The 18,542-nt window shown below is 39.2% G+C and overlaps 2 protein-coding genes across 2 annotated transcripts in view; both read left to right on the top strand.

Moving 5' to 3' along the window:
* Window positions 1-76: 76 nt before the first annotated feature.
* Window positions 77-6,907, top strand: klhl30 (kelch-like family member 30). The gene is made up of 8 exons (XM_084127886.1): window positions 77-213; window positions 998-1,836; window positions 1,921-2,107; window positions 4,391-4,477; window positions 5,101-5,256; window positions 5,381-5,569; window positions 5,796-5,941; window positions 6,057-6,907. Exons 2-8 carry the CDS (start codon window positions 1,063-1,065, stop codon window positions 6,300-6,302), a joined length of 1,785 nt encoding a protein of 594 aa, XP_083984012.1. The 5' UTR covers window positions 77-213; window positions 998-1,062; the 3' UTR covers window positions 6,303-6,907.
* Window positions 6,908-7,500: 593 nt separating this feature from the next.
* The window catches only part of crocc2 (ciliary rootlet coiled-coil, rootletin family member 2), a gene marked incomplete at its 5' end in the record, with an annotated part of 55,003 nt that continues 43,961 nt past the window's right edge, over window positions 7,501-18,542 (top strand). Inside the window, 3 exons of the mRNA XM_084129584.1 lie at window positions 7,501-7,542; window positions 7,891-8,038; window positions 8,148-8,254. Of these exons, the coding sequence (XP_083985710.1) occupies window positions 7,501-7,542; window positions 7,891-8,038; window positions 8,148-8,254 (297 nt within the window). The remainder of the gene's footprint in view (window positions 7,543-7,890; window positions 8,039-8,147; window positions 8,255-18,542) is intronic.

Here is an 18,542-nt window from a genome sequence, read left to right as displayed (position 1 = left end):
CAGAGTGTTGTGTGTATCTCTTTAAGAGCAGCTGGGAACTTAACTCTACTATTTTGACTGGCCTAAAAATAGCAGTGTGAAAGACAAGCATGCTCTCCCAGTGACTCTGCAGAAGACAACGTGTCCCCCATTTCAGACAGCAGCAACAAAATAGATTGCATTTTAAAAAAGTACTGTGAATAATGAATGGTTTCTGCTTTCATTCGCAGGCAGGTAAGTTTAATTTAGAGTATTTTTTGTCTTAAAAGGAAGAAATTAAACTTTCCAAATGTTATAAGTACTGTCAGTTGCTCCTTGGACAACAAACTTTGTATTTTAAGTAAATGAACCTAAACATTATTTGAAGTGTCTGTTATTTGAGAAAATGTTAACAGATATATTTGTGTTGCACATTATAGAAAACAATTAAAGAAAATTATTTTGAATATTAAGGGGAAAGTGTATACTTTTCAATTTTCTTTGAGTCATTTTGTTGTTCTGATTAAATCAACGTCATAGACGGTTTGTGCAAAAAGCCACAGAGTAAGCTATCACGTCATTAGATTTGTGCAGTTCTTCAGAATCAGAAACAACAATCATATTGGAAATTCACAAGAATGGCTATTTTTTTCTTGTTTAACATCTTCTTTTGATTCGCCAGTGATATATATTTTTTAGCGTGTTATGTGTGCAAACTCTCTAACAAGCAGCTCAATTCATCTTGAATGTTAGTAAGTTTAATTCTCAGAATTATACTCTCCCAGTGTGCCTTTCAGATATATTGTCTTTGGCAAGAACCTGTTTTTAACTTTGGTGAAAATCATCTGATAATTTGACTTATATTGATGTTCTAACATGACTTCATTCTCTACCAATTTGTTTCTGAAATGTTCTGTTACCAAGCAGAAAGACTGAACATTTGTCCTCAGGTCACTGGAGGCTCCACACTGCTCTGATCATGAATGTCGCAATCAGATTTCATGTGACTGATTATACCCATTTGTCTTGTCCGATGTAGGTAAACACTGAAAACATCTGTTGGTTGGCCCTGAATGCATTAAGGCCACAGGTCAGAGTGTCGTCATGGTGCGTAATGTAGACGACCTAGACTTCTGCCTCTCTTCCCACCCGCAGAGCATCTTAGAGGGCCTGCGCTCCCTCTGTTCTCAACCCAAACTTGTGGATGTCACCCTGAGCGCTGGTGGACGGGATTTCCCCTGTCACCGTGGAATCCTTGCACTCTGCAGCCATTACTTCCATTCCATGTTCTCAGGTGATTTCGTGGAGAGCATTGCTGCTCGTGTCGAGCTTCATGATGTAGATCCGAATGTATTGTCAACACTGTTGGACTTTGCTTATACAGGGAAACTCACCATCAACAAAAACAATGTGGAGGGACTCATGTGCACGTCCAGCCAGCTCCAGTTCCACACTGTCCGTACTGTATGCAGCCGATATTTGCAGCACCAGATAGATGCCACAAACTGCTTGGGAATCCTTGAGTTTGGAGAGATCCATGGATGCCCTGAAGTGGTTGCTAAAGCATGGGGCTTCCTCCTTGAGAACTTTGAGGCAGTGCAACAACATGAGGAGATTTTGCTGTTGGAGAAAGACAGGCTGGTGGCCTGCCTGAAGGATGAGGATCTGCATATAAGAGATGACCGGTCCTGTACCGAAGCAGTTTTGGCCTGGGTCGGGCATTGTAGAGAAAATCGGATCTGCCACTTGCGAGAATTGTTGAGCTTGGCTAAGCTTTCCCTCCTCCCAGAATCCTACCTCACTGAGAACTTGCTCAAAGAGCCATTGGTGCAGAGCTCGCTTGAATCCAAAGAGTTGGTGGAGGGAATATGTAGAGAGGTCAGACAAATCTATTTTTGAGGTTTCTTAAACATAATGTTCCATTCAACAAAATACATTTTGTGTTGTTGTTTTATTCTTCAGAAACGAGAAATGACTGGAGGTGTGTCAGAGCAAAGAGCCACTCAGAATGCCCTCAACCTGCAGGAGGTTTTATTTGTGATGGGTGGTCCCTCGCTGGATGACTCGGACGATGAAGACGAGGATGAAGATGAAGACACAGATAGAAGGTTGCACCCCAGAAATTGTTGTTTCTACAACCCAAAGCTTGGTAAGGACAACTTCAGCTGGCACAGCAACTCCACTACGGAGAATTACCATAATGTGGAACACAATCTGGATCTGTATTCAAATCTGAATACACTTCAAGGGGTAATTCACTGCTAACAAGATGCTATTTTAATAAACTTTGGCTGTATGCAGTAGAAAAAAAATGGCTGTGGTGTTCCCTTTTGCCAAAAATATAGGAAACCTACACAACACCCATAATGTGAGCAGGATTTTAATATATACAGTGTTGATATATGCAAGTTGGTATTCTTATTTATCTTATTTATGATACTTAAAAAAAAAATTCCAAGCACATTTTACCAATTCCAAACTACATCAATATTTATAACTACTATTAATTTTGTAATTAAATCATTTTTAAGTGATATTTAATTGTTAAGGAAGGCTGGAAGTGAAAACGCCTTATATTCAGGTGTGGATAATTATTAAGCAGGTTTTCTTTTACAGTTAAAATGGGCCAAAAAAGAGATTTAACTTATATAACTGCACTAAAAATTAAAGTGTGACAAATGGACAGCAAAACGTTCATAAGCTCAGCAGTGTCATAGAAAAACAGTCCAAGAAGAAAAGACACATGTTAACTGCAAAGAAAATGAAGAATTAAAGTCAAAAATTAGATTTGAAACTATCAGGAACCCTTTAGTCTCTAGTGTCACCATTTCCCAGAATGGCAGTCTCCAGAAGTACAAGGTGTCAGGATCTCAGAGACTTTGCTATGGTAAAGAATCCTAAAATATGACCCACACAAAATCACAAGCTGAAGTGTTGTGAAATACATAAGACTGTTTATAGACAACCTATCTGTCTGAAGGCTTTATAGAGAGATAGGATGAGAGTGACTGTTGAGGGAACAGCACCAGTTCAAGCCAGACAACAGCAGCGGTGGCGAGGGAGTCGTGCTGTGAGCTGCTACAATGACCAAGTTGGACCTTTCAGGGTAGGAGATGGACTTAAAATCAACTCCCAAAACTTACTGCCAGATTCTGGAAGATTAATTCTTCAAACAGTGGTATGACAGGATGTGGTGCTGGTCCTTCAAGAGTCACTCCCAACCTATCTGTCTATAAAAAACAAGTCTTCATGTATTTCACAACACTTCAGCTTGTGATTCTTATTACATGTGGGTCATATTTCAGGATTCTTTACCATAGCAAAGTCTCTGAGATCCTGACACCTTGTACTTCTGGAGACTCCAGGATAGGTTGCAGCTCTGGGAAATGGTGGCACTGGAGACTAAAGGGTTCCTGATGGTTTCACACCTAATTCTTCACCTTAGTTCCTTTTTTTTTTTTTTTTGGCAGTTAACATGTCTTTTCTTCTTGGCCGGTTTTTGTATGACTCTGCTGAACCAATGAGTATTTTGCTGTTCTGTGGTCACACCTTAATTTTGTAGTTTCTAGTATTGCATTAGTATTTCATTCTTTTCATGAGCATTTAATATAATTTTTGACCTTTCAGTGCGAGTTAAATCTCTTTTTTGGCCCATTTTACCCGTAAAAGAAAACCTGCTTAATAATTTTGCACACCTGAATATAAGGCTTCCACTTCCACTTCCAGCCTTCCTTAACAATTATATATCGCTTATAAATGATTAAATACAAAATTAATAGTAGTCATTAAGATTGATGTGGTTTGAAATTGGTAAAATTTGCTGTGGGAAAAAATATGATAATAATTATGCACGCTCTCCCTCTCCCTCTCCCTCTCCCTCTCCCTCTCCCTCTCCCTCTCCCTCTCCCTCTCCCTCTCCCTCTCCCTCTCCCTCTCTCTCTCTCTCTCTCTCTCTCTCTCTCTCTCTCTCTCTCTCTTTTCACAAAAGCCCTAGTGCTGACAAATAAACAAGTAACATGGAGAAAGAGTACACATTGTTCATTTAAATACTGTATGCTTTTTCGTGTTCCTAGAAGATTTCTTTCGTGTTCATCTTGAAGCTTATGATTAAATGCTTGAAATTAGTTTTGGAGAGAAATTTGCTCATGTATGAATTTCTTTACCATATTAAAATTGTATTTAAAAGGGTAAGTACGATGCTTCACCTCTTGATGCTGGTTAAAATAATATGTATTATTCCATATCCTTTGATGACTTTTACTTTACTTATTCTAAAATGTTAAAAACAGTTATAATAAAAAATTAGCATGTATATCCAAACTTGGTAGTTAACAACCATGTTCTAGCTGGTTGTTCTCATTTACCCTACTTCACGCTATATACTGTATACATGTGCATTTTTAAGAAGAAAATTTCTTTTTTTTCCCCATAGGGCAGTGGTTCCAGTTACCTGATTTTCCCAACTACAATAAATGGGGTTATTCTGTTGTCTCATTAAACAGCAATGTGTATGTCACAGGTGAGCTGAACTCTTTTCATAAGATATGCAACCATTACCTAAGGGCTGTAACACCCATATCAACTTAGACAAAAATGTTTTCTTCACAATATTTATAGTAGTATGGATAATTTGCTGATTGGTTGGTTTGGTCTGTATTCCTCAAATCATAATGACAAGGAAAGAGAGACTGAAGAAAAGAGAATGAAATGATACAAATAAAAAAGTCTCTCTATTTTTACCAAGAGAAAACAATCCAAAGATTTTCATGGTATTTATAGAGCCTGTGCCCTTTGGGAAAGGATCAGTAAGATTTATAGTTATTACACACATGAATGGAACTGGATTTGGAGATGCTGAGATAAAACAGTCCCATGTCTTCTAGACAATCCTGCTAAGACTCACATAAGACCTGAAATCACTTTAGAAATGTGGGGACTAGAACGCAAAGAAGCAGAACATTAACTTTGGGATGACCTGGGATACTTGGGGCATTATTGCCTAATGTTGCCTGGTCACCAATGGGGACAGTTGAACCTTCCTGTTGAGCTGAGGATTTATTCAAATAAATCAGCTAAGCCTTCATCTGAATTTACATGGAATGGAAAAAATACCCATTTACAAGTTTTTTTTATAACTCTCAGGAGGATCAAGAGGGTCTCAGTCCAACACGTGGTCCACCACAGAGACCTGGAAGTTCATCACTCGTGAGGGGAAGTGGGTCACAGTCGCCCCAATGTTGCGGCCCAGGACTAACCACTCTTCTGCAACTCTCAATGGAGAGATTTATGTAATTGGTGGTAAGAAAACAAATCAGTTTCCAACTGCATGCTTCAGACAAAGACATTTGTGTAGATTTCCCTGCAGAACTGGACATTTTTATGTAACATAAGACATAGCATTTTTTTTTTTTTTCATTGACAGGAACTACAATGGATTTTGTCGAAGTTGAACATTATGACCCATTCAGTAATTGCTGGACTCCCACGGGCCCAGCACTGAAGTATGTGACTAACTTTACAGCCACGTCATGTGAAGGAAAGCTGTACCTCATTGGTTCTTGTGCTGTTAAATATAATGCCCTGACTATGCAGTGCTACAACCCTGTCATAGGTAAGAAACAACACATGTCAATGTGTATTACATCACAAGTATCATTAAAAACAAACCACATCTGTCATATTAGAGCCTCTAGTAGTTTGGAACTAGTAATTCAGAACAATTTTATGAGACACTTTACAAGAGTGTTCACTCATGGAGCCCTGCCAACATTGAAGCACAGTTCAATACTATGTAGTCAGAGTATACTTTTGTAAATGAGGGTTCTCTTCTTCAACAGATAGCTGGTGTATCATCTGCTCTCCTTTTATTCCTAAATATCTCTCTTCTCCCCGCTCTGTCTCTATGGATGGAGTCATTTACCTTGTAGCAGATAACACCAAAAAGGTTTATTTGTATGACCCAGAGGGTAATATGTGGGAAAAAGTGAGTTTTATGTGATTTTTCTTTTCTTTTTTCTTTTTTACACAGAAAATCAAGCACATATAAAGTTAGCCGAACCCTCATGTACTGTTTTTATGTTTGGCATTTTTCTTCCCAGATTCAGTATCTGCACACTCTTCATGAGAATGGGGATTTGGTGGTTCTAGGCAGGCAATTGTATGTGACTGGAGGGCACTGGAAGGGAATGGAGGGGGATTACGGTGTGGAAGTGGAAGTATACAACCGTGCCTCCAACACTTGGAAGGTGGACTGCTTCCTTCCCAGACTCTGGTCCTACAGTGGCTGCTGTTCCATCTTCCTGGACACTTCACAGTGGACTGAATTCTTCCCTGAGGAGACTTAATATCTGTCCTGTCCCCTAAATCCTGACTTAAGCTTTGGTGCAAAATGTCCACTTTTCTCAGCGTACACTGGTGACTATCATTTAGAAAAAATGAATTACAATATCAGTTTATAACAATCATAACCCAGAGAGCACACATACTTCTCCAAGATGTGTTACAGAGCAGTTCATCTGGAAAGCATCTGCTGTGTACAAACATCTGATAAACATCTTTCTGATAAAAGTCAGTTTACACACATTCTAAATCATACATCTTAAAGACGGTTTCTGAATGTCTATTTAACATAATAGGAAATGTCTTAAGAGATGTATTGCAAACACTCAAAAAAATAACGTGTGCTATTAGGGAATGTGAGGTCACTAATTTGTTTTACTCTAAAGATAAAATCAATTATTGCTTTTATTTGTGTAAAATTGTGTATATTGAGTTTTGTGTATTGTTAGGCTATAAGTATTTGATAAGGGGTATGTTTTTTCAGCCTTATATGTAGCAGCTAGTTGTTATTTGCCTTCATGTGGCCAATAAATGTTTATGTTTAAGCATTTTTGTTATTGTATCACATGATTTTTCCTGTAAAATTCTAATTCAAGAATTCTTAATCTTATTATTTCTTTTGACTGAATTTATTTCGAAATGTGTTTTATTTTTAATCAGAAAAATGTTTGATAATGTTTATTACAAAATCGTGCCGTTTAAAACCCTTGTCAGTTATCATCAACATAATGAATTTTTAACAAAGTTGCAACAATGACTGGAATAACCAGTGTTGTATTTGTTCAGTCGTGACTTGCTGCTTTGTAACTATGGAAGCCGAAAAGCTTGCGTTTTAATTATCATGACAACACGCGAGAGCGTCCGGTTTCCCTGGCAACCATAGGCACCCACCTCAAGCTTGCGCTGTGATTGCAACTTTTACACTTGTGGCTTCATACCAACGCTAAATAGTTTGCGTTTAATATGCTTGTGCGCGTTATTAAAGCTTTGACATTGAAGTGCAAATCACTCTGCAACATTGCTTTTCCTATAACGTTAGAGCAAAACTTTTAATGCATGTAAAACTTTATTAGCTTACATAGCAACTTGCTAAACCCAGTTTAAGCGTTTAAAAGCACTTGAAGTCTCAGCAAGAATTGAGGACAATTGGAAAAACGTGGCTGTTCGGTTATTAAAGTGCATTGGATCACTACCAGTTTCCAGATGAGTTGTGAAGGGGATCAAGGACTGGAAGCCGTGATTCAGGTAACGTTACGTGTTTTCCAGCAGGAAAGCTGATCTTCACCAGCTGTAACTTAAATAGGTTATGGCACCTATTCAAAACAGCATGTGTGAATGAAAGAGGAGAGAGCTTGATTTAATATTAACGAGCCTTGCAATGTTTCAACAAATTAAGGTAGATCAGTGGGTCAGTTTCAGGTTCTTCTGTGAAACTTGAAGACAGGTGACTCATTTCCTTGTGCTGTTGTGATAACAGATTGAAACATATACAGATACCACAAACTAGTTGCATTGATAATAAAAAATATTATAATTCAGGTCACCTGATTGTATGTGTGAGCCTCTCTCCATGCACCAATATTGATAATGCAGAAGCTGGAGGAGTCACTGCTTAACCCAGATAGCAGTGCTGAGGAAAAGACTTACACTGTGCGTGGGGATGAGGAGGAGTCCAACACCACGCCAGTTCCTGCCCGCATCCGTGAGATCATCACCAGAAACCTGGCTGATGCGCCCACAGGTATACTCTACACCCTGAATGAGCTCATTGGTGACGGGTCTGCTGGTATAATTAGAACACATGTATATCCTATCATTTCCTGCCATGTTTTCCTCTGGTGATGTATCAGGCGAGAGCAGCGAGCTGGAGGAGAACCGGCTGCCGAAGGATCTGCCTTCTCAGATGAGCACAGACAGAGACCAGCTGCTCAGCAAGCAGGCTGCTCTCACTAGCCGGGTAGGAGCACATGCACAAACCTCACACATTATTTCCTTGGGTCTCTGGACTTCCAGTTCCTCTGGAAATCTGACTGATACAGTAAACCATTAATGCATAGATAAGCACACTTCACCACCTGATGGTGTGTCACTGTGTATAATGGACTGCATAAGGCATATTTGGTATGTTCATCTCAGATAATAAGCAAATTATTGCCCTAATGAAATGTCACAAGTATCTACCTCATTTTTTTTTATCGTGAGAGCCATTTTAACTTCTGGTGTCAGGCCGCTTCCAGTTTTTTTTAGCTGTACAAAAATATGCTACTTCATATTGCAGACTTGTGTTTTTTTATCATATGTTCATTTATTGTTGGAACTTGGAATCATTAATACACTGGTTTGTAGTGAAAGTTTTACCATTTACTGCACTTTATTCTAGTTTTACTTTATTCTATTCTAGTGTATTACTTTATTCTAGTTATTTACCTGTCCACCTTTTTCCAAATGAGCCTACTGCTTTTTAAATTATGGTTGGCACTTCCGGTTTAAGGAACTTCCACTTAAAATAACTGAAACAAATAGTTTTAAATAATAAGGTTGAGCTACAAATAATGCTCAATTTTCATCAGTCAGGAAAATAATGTAGCTCTTGGTATTTTATTGTGACATTGGTATCACAAGAATATCTGTGACAAAAGTTATTTTTAGTCCTTTAGCTGTGTTCTGTTCTTCCTTTCTTTTCTCTTTGTATTTCGTATTAAAATGTAATATATTTTCCGATTCCGAGAAAAAATCCATACTCGCATCTTTTCCTTTTTTCACACGGCACTTAAAAATGTGGGTTTCTTCTCTTTTTCCCTGTCAATCCCTATCAGCAGTGTTTACCGGTAAATACAACATCTATCTGTCAAAATGAGGAAAAGCACTTTGAAATATCCATCAATATTCCAGTTAATGAAGGAACACTTTTGATTAACTCAGCATAAACTTATTACTATACAGTAATATTGTAAATATTATTTTTGCTAAAAGACTTAATACTTGTTAATACTTTTACACTTTTAAGTTTTCTTTTGATGTTCAATGGTTGAGGGGTGAATGCCACCTCATACCCAGTTTTTGCAAATTATTATTATTATTGCATTTTTTTGAGCGAACCTTTAAACGAGTGTATTTGGAGTCACTGATTGTTTATTGATTAATGAAATTTGCTCCCATAATTCACACAAAGCATTATGGGGCGCAGGATAAAGGTGGGTGGCGACTAATGAATCGGAAGTCTCCAAAATTCACAAGAAATAGCTTACTTCCACGTTGAAAAAAAAAAGAAAAAAAGATGGATAACACTGTTCTATGATCTCATAACTTGCATTATTCATGGTTTCTCTCCTTTTCCCAGTCCTCCCTTGTCTATCAATCTTGTCAACTCCGCCCAAGTGCATTCCCAGAGGTGCATCGGAAATCAAACCGAAAACAACCTGATATCGATGGGAATGTGATCTTGTCCTCTGGCAGTATGGTGAATATCTCTAACACACAGTGCCTAATAAAAAACATAAGCCTCCATCTGGTGTAAGCATGTGATTGATGCAAAGTTTCTGAGACCTGCATATTTGCCTCCTTGTGTGGAAGTCAAAACATGTCGGTATAGTGTAGATTATTGCCTTAAAACTCTCTCTAGGCTTTGCATAATGGACACTGAGGGATTGTCGATCAGTAACCTGGTGGCAGGGGTTTCATGCACTCTGAACTAATGCAGTCTTGGTCCCTGAAAAGATTTTAAGTGAGTGTTTCCCTCCATCCAGCAGTTTTTAAGGGATTGAAAACAGAGGAGGGACCATCACTAATAACGTGAGAGGTTGATGGAGCACCTTTGGACCCTGTTCCTATTTTCCTTCATTTTTTTCTGCACATGTTGGTGGATAGACAGATGTGTGTGTAGGGAAGAGATCAAGAGAGGGAGTTACAGAGGCTCTTTGACAGAGAAAGAGGGAGCCACATGGCTTTGAAATGGAATATGTGCACAGCAAACATCAGAGCCGCAGTGCTCTTTCCGAGAGGGAAAACCCGTTTAGAGTTTTCGATAAACAAACGGTGGTAAAGGGCCATGTGAAAATCAACTGTGTCACATGGAACGAAATATATTTATTTCTGCTTGAAGCTGGACTTTGGCTCTGAAAAATGGAATGTGCACCCTAGCGTTTATGAAGGACTGATGTAAACTGAGCCATAGTTTATTCTGAATCTACATTTCATTACATGTGATCAAAGTGGCAGCTCTCTGACGTCAACATTTTAGAATCAGAAATGAACACATAATTACGTTTCACAGTGGGGTTTTTTATCTCAAGCTTTTTTATTGTAGAGATTTGGGTGCACCTCATGAAGTCCCTTCTGTATGGTAATCGAGATCTTCAAACCTAATTTCAGTACAGTTTAATTAATTGGCATGGCTGTTTTTATTTTGGCAAAGATTAAATGAAAGATGAAAATAAAAAAAATTATAACAATTTTGGAGAAAATAAATACATTTGTAGAAAAGTTCTCTTTCACTTTCTTCATCACCTTGGCCACTGTCTTTTTCCCCCAACCTTGCTGTTTGGGGGAAAATAAAAAGGTCATTGGCCTTCTCTCATGGGACTGTGAAAGAAAAAGCTCATTTTTCATATACACAAAGCTGCCATTTGTGATAACAGTGCACTCTTTTTGCTGGGGAAGTTTAATGAATGCCAACTGTGCACATTGCCAGTTGAGCCTATTTTAAGATATGAGCTATATATAAAACTTAATTAGTCTGGTTGGTATAAATAAGTCTTTTTTAATCCGCACATTTATATTTTTGGAGAAGAAAGGCCTATGTCACATGAACTCTGAGAGAGTCTTCTCTCTCTCTCTCTCTGTCGCCAATTGAAAATTTTTTTTTTCCAGTGCGAATGTGCTGACATTGCGAAGTCAAATGACACCATTCATATGAATGTAAACTTTAAGATGTTATGGTAACATATCACAGTAACTATACATACGCTGGGTATATTAACATGAGGTAATGAGTCCTATATGCTTACTAATTCAAAGTCTGTATTCAGCCTCAATCTGTCTTGATGTGGGAATGACATTCTGGTGGAGTATGATCCATTTAATCTGTCATTCCCAATTAAAGTATCAGTCATTATGTTTTCTGTGTGCATACCACAAAAAGCAGCGTTAGAACATGGATAAAGGCCAGTTCACACCAAGAATGATGACTATAAAAATAACTATACCGATAACTATTTTAGTGTCTACACCATAGACTGTAAAAGGTCTACACCAAAGCACGATTTTGTTCTGTTTATTATAAGCACACGCTGCAGATATGTTGTCTGCTGCTTTAAATGATCGAGCTCTTTAAAGCAGGATGGATTCTGATTCTTTCGTTCTGAAAGTGATTCCAACAATATTGTTATAGTTGTGTATCTGCAATTCTTTTATATTTAGAACGATTTTATGCTGCAAGGATTGTTCAAAATTGACAGTTAAGACTTTAACATTGTTACTAAAAGATCTTTTTCAAATAAATGCTGTTCTTTTGAACTTTCTAATTAAAAAAACCCAGATTCCATACAAATATTAAGCAGCACATCCGTTTGTAACATTGATAATAAATGTTGCTTGAGTAGCAGATCATCATATTACAATGAATTCTGAATGATAAACTCAGGGACAGGCTCAGACGTGGCGGCGACCTCCGTGGTTAAGGGCTCAGGTGGCGTGGCGGCGGCCATCTTTGGCGAGGGTTCAGGCGGTAAGGCGGCCATCTTGGCCGGATGTGAGGGTTCAGGCGTAGCTGACCTGGTGTGAACAGTCTCTGTCTTGGCAGGCATGGTGTGAACAGTCTCTGGCTTGGCAGGCATGGCGTGAACAGTCTCTGGCTCGGCAGGCATGACGTGAAGAAGCTTAGGCTCGGCAGGACTGATGGATAGTTCCGGGCAGACAGATAGAACATACTTCCTCTGGACGAGGGCAGGAACAGGGGACTCTGGAAGGGTGCTCTCGGTGGGACGAGACTCTGGAAGGGGGCTCTCGGCAGAACGAGACTCTGGATTTGGTGGAGGGGTGTTGGTAGGCTCTGCAAGGCCGATGGTGAATGCTGAGTTGTTTACCAGCACCGACTCCAAACATGCGGCGAAATCTTCACGAGGACTGCTCCCTGGGAGGCGTGCCCGGGACCGCTCGCTGAGCCTGGCAATGTAGAACACACACAGCGAGCGGTCAGGATAATGCATAGGCACGCCAACTCCAAGAAATCCCTGGTGTGAGACTCCAGCAGGGGCGTAATTTGTGGGGGGGTTAGGGGGGAGATAACCCCCCCAATATTTAAATATATGCATTACAACCCCCTCAATATGTATACCATGATCACATGAAACATATGCAGAACCCAAACTTCAACCCCCCCAATGTTCAAACCAAATCTACGCCCTTGGACTCCAGGGAGTGGTCCTTCTGCTCCAGGCATAGTAGGGCAACTGCGGGAATGTTCATAACAAACTAAAGAAAACGCTGCAAAAAATAAACTGTAATTGGTCTTGTATTCTGTTACGGCTGAGGTGGTTGAGACAAAGCGCATGACGAATGAGATTCTATAGGAGAATTTTATTCGAAAATAAGGCCAGGAAACATCAACTTAAAGTAAAAGATACAAAACAAGGAACAGGGAGAAACAGAGGGCTTAAATATAGAGACCAGGGGCCAGTTGCATAAACATAGCCATTATGTTAAGACTGTGTCTTAAGAACTAGTATGATCAACTAGAAGTTAGTTAGGGGTAATCAGTCTTACTGTTCGGTGTCAAATTAGACCAATCTACGTTTTTATGTTATGTTAAAGTTATTAACAGTTTTAAAGAATAAAATTGGATGACTAACTTGTAAGACTAGTCTTAACAGTTTATGCAACTGGCCACAGATCAGGGAAACGAGACACAGCTGGGGCAAATTAACTCAATACGACTAATTAACAAGAGAACACACCTGAAACGAGGAACCTAATAAATTAGTAACCAAGGAGACAAACAGGTAGGGAACAGAGGAGAACTGATAAACAGACTAGAAGTTTAACAAACTCCGACATGAACAGAGAAACAAACATTACCCCGCCCTCCCGGAAGGCGCGTCCTTGCACCGTATTGCATCCACAGGGGTGGGAGTCCTAGAGGCTGACGAGGACGTGACTTTGTAGAACAGGAAGCCTCTAGGGCGGTGGGGGCAGTTCAGGGGGCCATTGGCATCCGTGGCCTTGACACTAGGCTCGGCCACGATGGCTAGAGATGTATAGCCCCACGAGACACACCTGAACTGAAACTCGAATCAAATCAGTTACCATGGAAACAAACAGGCAAAGAACAGAACTAAGTAGCAAACTAGAAAGCTAACTAAGGGGCTGTTTACACGGCACCATTTTCAACTAAAAACGTAAAACTTTTTATGCGTTTTGGCCGTTCATTTACATGACAACGGCGTTTTGGGGGCCTGAAAACGTAAACTACAAAAACACGAATCTCTGAAGACGATGACGCCATGCACATGCGTATTACGTGTTCAGTCTATAGTGTTTCATCGGCATCTAATCGCCTAGCAGCAGAATATAGCGTTTTTAGTTGTTTTCACAGATCCGTGTAAATGGGGATCGTTTTGACAATGGTGTCATCTGCACGCGGAAAACTCAAAGGAAAAACTTCTCCCTTTTAAGCATATCGTTGTCATGTAAACGATACCCTAAGACAGTGGTTCCCAAACCTGTCCTGCCGGCACCCCAACACTGCACGTTTTCTTTGTCTCCCTAATCAAACACACCTGATTCAACTCATCAGCTCATTAACCCATGTGATAATGAGCTGATGAGTTGAATCAGGTGTGTTTTATTAGGGAGACAAAGAAAACGCGCAGTGTTGGGGTGTCGGCAGGACAGGTTTGGGAACCACTGCCCTAAGAAACACAGACATTCACAGAACAGGAAAACAGATCAGAAACAAACTCAAAACGTGCCAAACAGACACTTACAGAGAAGATCTGAGGCCAACCTGTGAAACTGCTTATAGAGTGCTACTTACCTGCTCTAGATGGGTTTCCTACATTGTGTTGATTTGATTTAGACGTTAGGCTCTAAATCACAGACTAAAATTTAGCTGGATTCATGTGTGCTCGTTTTACTGTTAACCTTTTTGACTCGGTTTATTTGACTCAGCATCTCTGCTAAAGTAGGTGATGAAATGAGAATTTATCTCTTTTTATCTCTTCAGAGTGTGTGGGTGTGTTGGTCGGTTAACTTTAGTTGTCCTTTGAGATGTTTCTTGTTCTTTAGTCTGGCAAATACCTTAAAGAAGTTGAGATGCAGTGGCTTTAGAGGCTCTGATCTGTAAGTGTTCCCTCTCTGTAACTGCTGGGGAGGGTCCCAGCGCCATTGTGGCGCACTGTGGCACATCTTACGACACTGGACTAATTGAAAAGGAGAGGCAAACCTTCTCGTGGCTCTCGGGACAGTTTGAGTGTGGCCTCCTAAACAAGAGTGGGAATGGAAATATTTGGGCTGGGAGCAAGATTTTGCTCTTGAAAGCACACCTCTGTCTCCTGGTAGAATCGCAGCAATCTCTTGTGACCCTTGAAAATTGCCCCTGAACCGGGATAAACCTTGACCCAGTTTGAAAAGCTGCATCGTCTCAAGAGGACGAAGAAAATGTTGATGTGAACTTTGACCTTTCTGCGTTGATATTGGAAAACTGCCAGCATGCAGTTTCTCAGGCACTGGGGCCATGTGTATTTGTGTGGGAGTGTGTAAGTTTGTATGTGTGGGTGTGTGTCAGGGAATTGCGTGGGTATATATTTTACAGCTTCAAGGCAGTTTTTGGACCAGGATTGTGTGAGACAGTCTCCCTGTGTGTTTTTGTAGGAGTTACCCAAATGTAGAGTTAGATGTATGATAAAACAGAAATGTTAACCTAATGGAACACTGTAGAAAAACAACAATCACAGGGCCTTTTAAGCTGAGAGATAAATCACCAAACAAGTGAAAAAAGGGTTTGCAGCTAAAATGTGATGCTATTTGTCAGAAAACCTTTCTCAATTAATCCAGACTTGCAGACTAGTTGGAGACTTTTTGACAAAGAGCATGGCAGCTTCCAGCCTCTGCGTTTTTGACCTAATCCCCACTCCTTTTTGCTTTTAAAGGTCTTGTCAAACATGATTGCCACTGATATGGTTGTTTTGTTAGAGTGAAAATGGTGCACTGTCTTTGGCTCAATGTTTAGAGTTTGTTTTTTCGTCTACATAAAGCTGCTAAGCTGAGCAGTGGTCGCTAGTGGAGCTGAGCCAGTGAGTCTGGATCTGTCAGCTGTCTATGAGTCGTAAAAATGATTGACGCTCCAGAGAATCATTCCTCAAAGTAGGGATCATCCCAAAGTCCTCACTACATTTAATTAAGTGCCATTTATCTTTTTCTATATTTCTCTCTCTTTTCCCTGTTTGATTGTTTCTTTCTTTTTTCTTTTTTGACTGTGGGAACAGAAGAGCGAACTTCCTAGAAAGTATTTTACTATTTGCTAGCCATTTAATTTAGGCTTGACATCTAATCAGCATAGTTGTACCTAAACAGCCATTGTTCCAAAAGGAATAGTTAAATAAAATGAATATTCTGTCATTTACTCAACCTGCATGTGTTTCTTCCACAGAACACAAAAAGAGACATTTCGAAAAATGTACTGGTGGTTCTTTTCCATGACATTAAAATGAATGGGGACTGGAACTTTCAAGCTTTAAAAATAATACAAAAGTACAATAGAAGTGTCACAGAGTGTTCTAAATGACTCTTGCAGTATATTCCAGTGCTGCGTACGAAATAGTGTACTATGTAAGTTGGTACTACATTTGAATTTTAATTTACTTCGCAACTATATAGTATGAATATAAGTATAATCTATATAGTATGAATATTGTAGTATGAATTAAATTCAAACGTACTACATCCACCTTGTTGTTACTGTCACGTGACCTATCGGCGTCAGTTGTGTCGCTTCACTTCCATTCATAAATCCCCTCCAAAGTAAAATGTTCATTGAATGCGCACTTCAGAATCTCGGTGGAAGTAATCGGATATCCGGGGACTTTTCCTACTGTTTTTCGAATACTATGTATTCGGACATACTCTGTAGGCATAGGGTACAATGAGGCTAAAAAAAATCCCCAAAAGTACCACTGAAAATAAATCATAAAATTGGTTTATTTTGTTTAAAAATCTTTACCATTTAAATCTAAACATGTTCTGTCAACAAATGGAAAAGTCAGCCGGCTATTTCTTATCATGTTAATTATTGTGCCTTTAGCCCCAACAGCAACCCCAAATAGACCCCAAATACCACACTTTTACATATTCTTCCTTACATTTTATTGTTGCTTTAATTAGCTTGAACAAAACTGAAAATCATTAAGAAGACCTTTGTCTCAAAATATATTCAATAATTTTAGCGATTCTCATTTGCTACTTAGAACAGAATAAAAATATTAGATCAAATTAGCAGAGAATCAACTTTGCACTGCTGCCCGCGACCGCATCAAGGATCAAGCAAATTTCCAGTTGCATCTTGAAAAGCGGATGTTTTGGAAAGTACTGTGGCAAGTTTTGTGCCATTTAGAGGTTTAGAGGAAAATCAAATCAAAGGTGCCTTTTACCCCAGTGCGCCTTTAGCCCCGCTGTACCCGACTGTTTCCCGCATACTGTTTAGCAGGGAAGTATTCAATTTCGGACACAGCGCAGGTCTTCAGCAGCCTTTTGATTGCTTTTTCATGAAATAAATCAAAAAATGTATTTGTTATTTATGAAATATTGACTTGCACCCAGCTCTTCTTATGTTCATGAGAAAAGAAGTCTCTTCTGAGATCTTTTCAATTAATCAGTTGATTCAATTCATAAAACCAGTGCGTATATTTGTTTAGAAATCAAACTCAATGACCCAATGATCCAGTTGCAGCATTTTACAGCTCTTTGAATTTCCTTTTCAGTCTGTTGGCTACACAAAGCTGTCGTATGGCTTCAGAAGACTTGTAATATACAGACCCTTTCCAAAAAATTAGAATATCATGGAAAAGTTTATTTATTTCCATAATTCCATTCAAAACGTTAAACTTCCATAGATTATAGATTCAGGGCCCACAACTTAAACGATTTCAAGTATTTAGTTGTTTATTTGTACATAATTTGGGCTTCCAGCTCATAAAACCCACGAAAACAGCACTGTAAAAAGTGAACAGTTGGATCAACTTAAAAAAATTACTTCAATTGGTAACACCTAAAGAAATTAAGTTTTCTCAACTTAAATTATCACATTTTATCGTGAAAAACGTGATAATTTAAGTTGAGAAAACTTAATTTCTTTAGGTGTTACCAATTGAAGTAATTTTTTTAAGTTGATCCAACTGTTCACTTTTTACAGTGAGGATTTCAAAAAATTTGAATATTACATGAAATCACACAGTAATTACACAGTGATACCATGGTCATTGAACCAGGTTTTGGTTCTTTTGGCAGTGTGGGCAGGTGCAAATCCTGCTGGAAAATGAAGGAAGCATCTCCATAAAGCTTGTCTGCTGAAGGAAGCATGAAGTGCTCTGGAAATGTCCTGGTAGACGGCTGCGTTGAGTGGACAGCACAGTGGACCAACACCAGCCGATGACATGGCTCCCCAAACCAACACAGACTGTGGAAACTTCACACTGGACTTCAAGCATCTTGGATTGTGTGCCTCTCCATTCTTCCTCCAGACTCTGGGACCTTGGTTTCCAAATGAGATGCAAAATTTGCTCTCATCAGAAAAGAGGACTTTGGTCCACTGTGCTTTATTAAATCCAGAGTCAACGCAGCCGTCTACCAGGACATTTTCAGAGCACTTCATGCTTCCTTCATTTTCCAGCAGGATTTGCACCTGCCCACACTGCCAAAAGAACCAAAACCTGGTTCAATGACCATGGTATCACTGTGTAATTACTGTGTGATTTGAAATCCTGTTTTCGTGGGTTTTATGAGCTGGAAGCCCAAATTATGTACAAATAAACAACTAAATACTTGAAATCGTTTAAGTTGTGGGCCCTGAATCTATAATCTATGGAAGTTTAACGTTTTGAATGGAATTATGGAAATAAATAAACTTTTCCATGATATTCTAATTTTTTGGAAAGGGTCTGTAGTGCACTTTCATGATAATTTGATGGCATGTTTGCATGTTTTTTAAAGCTTAAATATTTCAGTCATCATTCATTGCAATTTCATGGAAAAGA

Source organism: Abramis brama (genome assembly GCF_963993115.1).
Source record: "Abramis brama genome assembly, chromosome: 11".
In the NCBI taxonomy this organism is placed as follows: Eukaryota; Metazoa; Chordata; class Actinopteri; order Cypriniformes; family Leuciscidae; genus Abramis; species Abramis brama.
The sequence above is the reverse complement of the archived record's forward strand: the minus strand, read 5'-3'. Positions and strand labels throughout refer to the sequence as shown.